Source organism: Chondrus crispus, genomic scaffold (genome assembly GCF_000350225.1).
Source record: "Chondrus crispus Stackhouse genomic scaffold, scaffold_1, whole genome shotgun sequence".
NCBI lineage: Eukaryota > Rhodophyta > Florideophyceae > Gigartinales > Gigartinaceae > Chondrus > Chondrus crispus.
In genome coordinates this window covers 585,086-587,481 of record NW_005178809.1, presented here as the reverse complement: position 1 = coordinate 587,481, position 2,396 = coordinate 585,086, and the positions used below count along the sequence as shown (strand labels likewise).

At 48.0% G+C, this 2,396-nt stretch overlaps 1 protein-coding gene; it reads left to right on the top strand.

The window, feature by feature from the left end:
• Positions 1–257: 257 nt before the first annotated feature.
• On the top strand, positions 258–2,188 carry CHC_T00001402001 (hypothetical protein). XM_005711783.1 is given in 4 exon segments: positions 258–307; positions 506–1,292; positions 1,433–1,693; positions 1,694–2,188. The coding sequence occupies 3 exon segments, from the start codon at positions 258–260 to the stop codon at positions 1,691–1,693; spliced, it is 1,098 nt and encodes a 365-aa protein (XP_005711840.1). The 3' UTR covers positions 1,694–2,188.
• The last annotated feature ends 208 nt before the right edge of the window (positions 2,189–2,396 follow it).

Sequence of the window (2,396 nt, the reverse complement as noted above, 5' to 3'; positions counted from 1 at the left end):
CCTATATCTACTTGACCGGAACACTGTTTTGTGTTGAACGGCACTACTTCGGGCTGACTGCGCCTTCTACAACGGAAGAAAGTTCAAAAAAACCCGACCGGGGCACAAAATTACCGTCATAAAAAAGGAGCACAGGGATATGGGAAATCCGAGACTAACAATTCTGTAACTTTCCTAGTTCACTACAGTACAGTAGTTGTTTCATGTGAGCTGTTGGTTGCTGACCCTGCTTATTGTAGTAGCGCATTTGATATCCCATGCACTGTTTGTGCAAAACCTGCACATATACTGTACAGGATGACTTTCGGTTTGAGTGAGACCCCCATTACAGTGAGACAAAAACGTATTTTTGAGATCCTTTTTGTGATCCGCTTTGTAAAGCGTTCGTAGCTTCTTTTCTACGAGCTCCTGCGGTGCCTGACCAACGATCAATGTTCTGGTTGGTTACGACTTCTCAACGTCGACCGCTAGCTTCGAAATCATCCATGCCAGACAGCCGATAGAGCATCTTGAACGTGCGTCTTTCATCAGGCTGCTTCACTCCAGAACGTCTTTTCTTCCTTCTGCAGCCTCGCCACCCGAACGCTATGTTTGGCGTTGCGTTTTCACTCGCTCTTCCAGTTGAACGCCTCAAACACAGTCTGCCAGCCCGAGCAGTCTCGCATCGCCCTGCACTAGTATGCTCTGCGTCCTGGAAACGGCAGAATCCAGAGAAGAGACGCCGTTCTCCTCTCAAGGCAAGCCACGGTCCGAAGACTTCCCTAGATCGCAGGCCACGTGTTGATCTTGGCGAAGCAGAACGGCTCCAGAAGGTGATGAGTCGGCTGGGTGTGGCATCACGAAGAAAATCTGAGGAGCTCATTGCGGAGGGAAAGGTTCGCGTCAACGGTCGTATTGTGAAAGGTCAAGGCACGCTTGTGAACTCTCGCAAAGATCGGATTACTGTGAATGGTAAGGAACTTACTCTACAAGACCGTGCTGTTTGGATGGCAGTTCACAAGCCGACAGGTTACTTGTCACTTCCCAGAGACGGGAATAGAAAGAGCATTATGGATCTCATTCCGCCAAAGAAACGAAACGGACTCATTACCGTAGGCGGCATTGATGATGAACATAGCGGTATTGTCATCTTGACCAATGAACGAGGCCAAGTTCCGATGCAATCTAGTCCGCAAAATCGTCACGTCAAGGAGTGGCGTGTTGATTGTGAAGGAGCAGTGAGTAACGCGGCTGTTGATGCACTACGGCGTGGTGTACACCTGAAAGGGGAGCTGTCAAAATGTCTTGCAGCGGTATGTATTTTCGCATCTTGTTTGCGCATTGAGCACTCCTTTCACTCCGTTTTACTCTCAGACGGTTTGTCCCAAGCTTCACGTTCTTAACTTGCTAATCTCTTGGTGTTGGGACCCCACTTGTATTTTCCCATGCGCAGGATGTCCAAATTGTTGGTTCAGAGAGAGTGCAACTTGCTCTAGGCGTGAACAAAACTCTCACCCGCATGGAAGTAAGAGTACGCGAGAGCCGACGCCGGCTAATCCGCAGACTCTTTGAACATGTCGGACTCCAAGTGTTTCACGCAAGTCGAAAAAGTTTTGGTCCTGTTCATCTGGGGTCTCTAAAGAGAGGAGATTTTCGCTACCTCACACCCAAGGAAGTGAAGGCATTGACGCGGGGGACCAATGCGGCTAAGTGACAATTAGTGTCGTGACAGCCCCTTTACTCTCTGCCACCGAGGAATACTTTGCACATATGTACAAGAATCCCGATGGACGGAAGAATCCTGTACGCATTGACTGTTGATAGCACGTCAAAGAACATATTCTCCGTCACAGCCCTTGCGCGTCGGCGCTCTGAAGTTAGAATCTGTCTACGGTCCTTTAGAAACACTTATGGTATGTCCGTCTCACTGACATTTACTGCACTATCCTCCTTTATCAGCTCGAAAAGCTCGACAAAACTTTATGGTCAAAAGTGAGTGCTCCGAATAATGCAATTTGGAAGCTTAGTCCTCGTCTCAAGGAAGTCTTCGTAGGGCTGATGCATGCCCATCTTCGGAAGGACAAATTTAATTGCACATACTGCCTTCAGGTAGCATTACGCTTCGCGATAACGAGCAACAACTTTCAGGCAGAACAAGCAAACTTCGTCGTCTAGAGCCCGTTCTGGTGCTCGCCCAATGGCGTGACAGTTGCTGGTACATATTACAGTATATCTGTACAAAAATTGCCAAGAGAAACTTCACTACTAAGTCATTTCGCGAGTTGCACGCTGCGAAGTGCGTGTGGTTTGAACAAAGAACTTGGACACTCTTATCTGTTCCTTTCACATATGTCTAAAGTATTCGACTCATGCCTCTACACTGTATACAGTATACAGTGTAACCGTTACTGTACAGG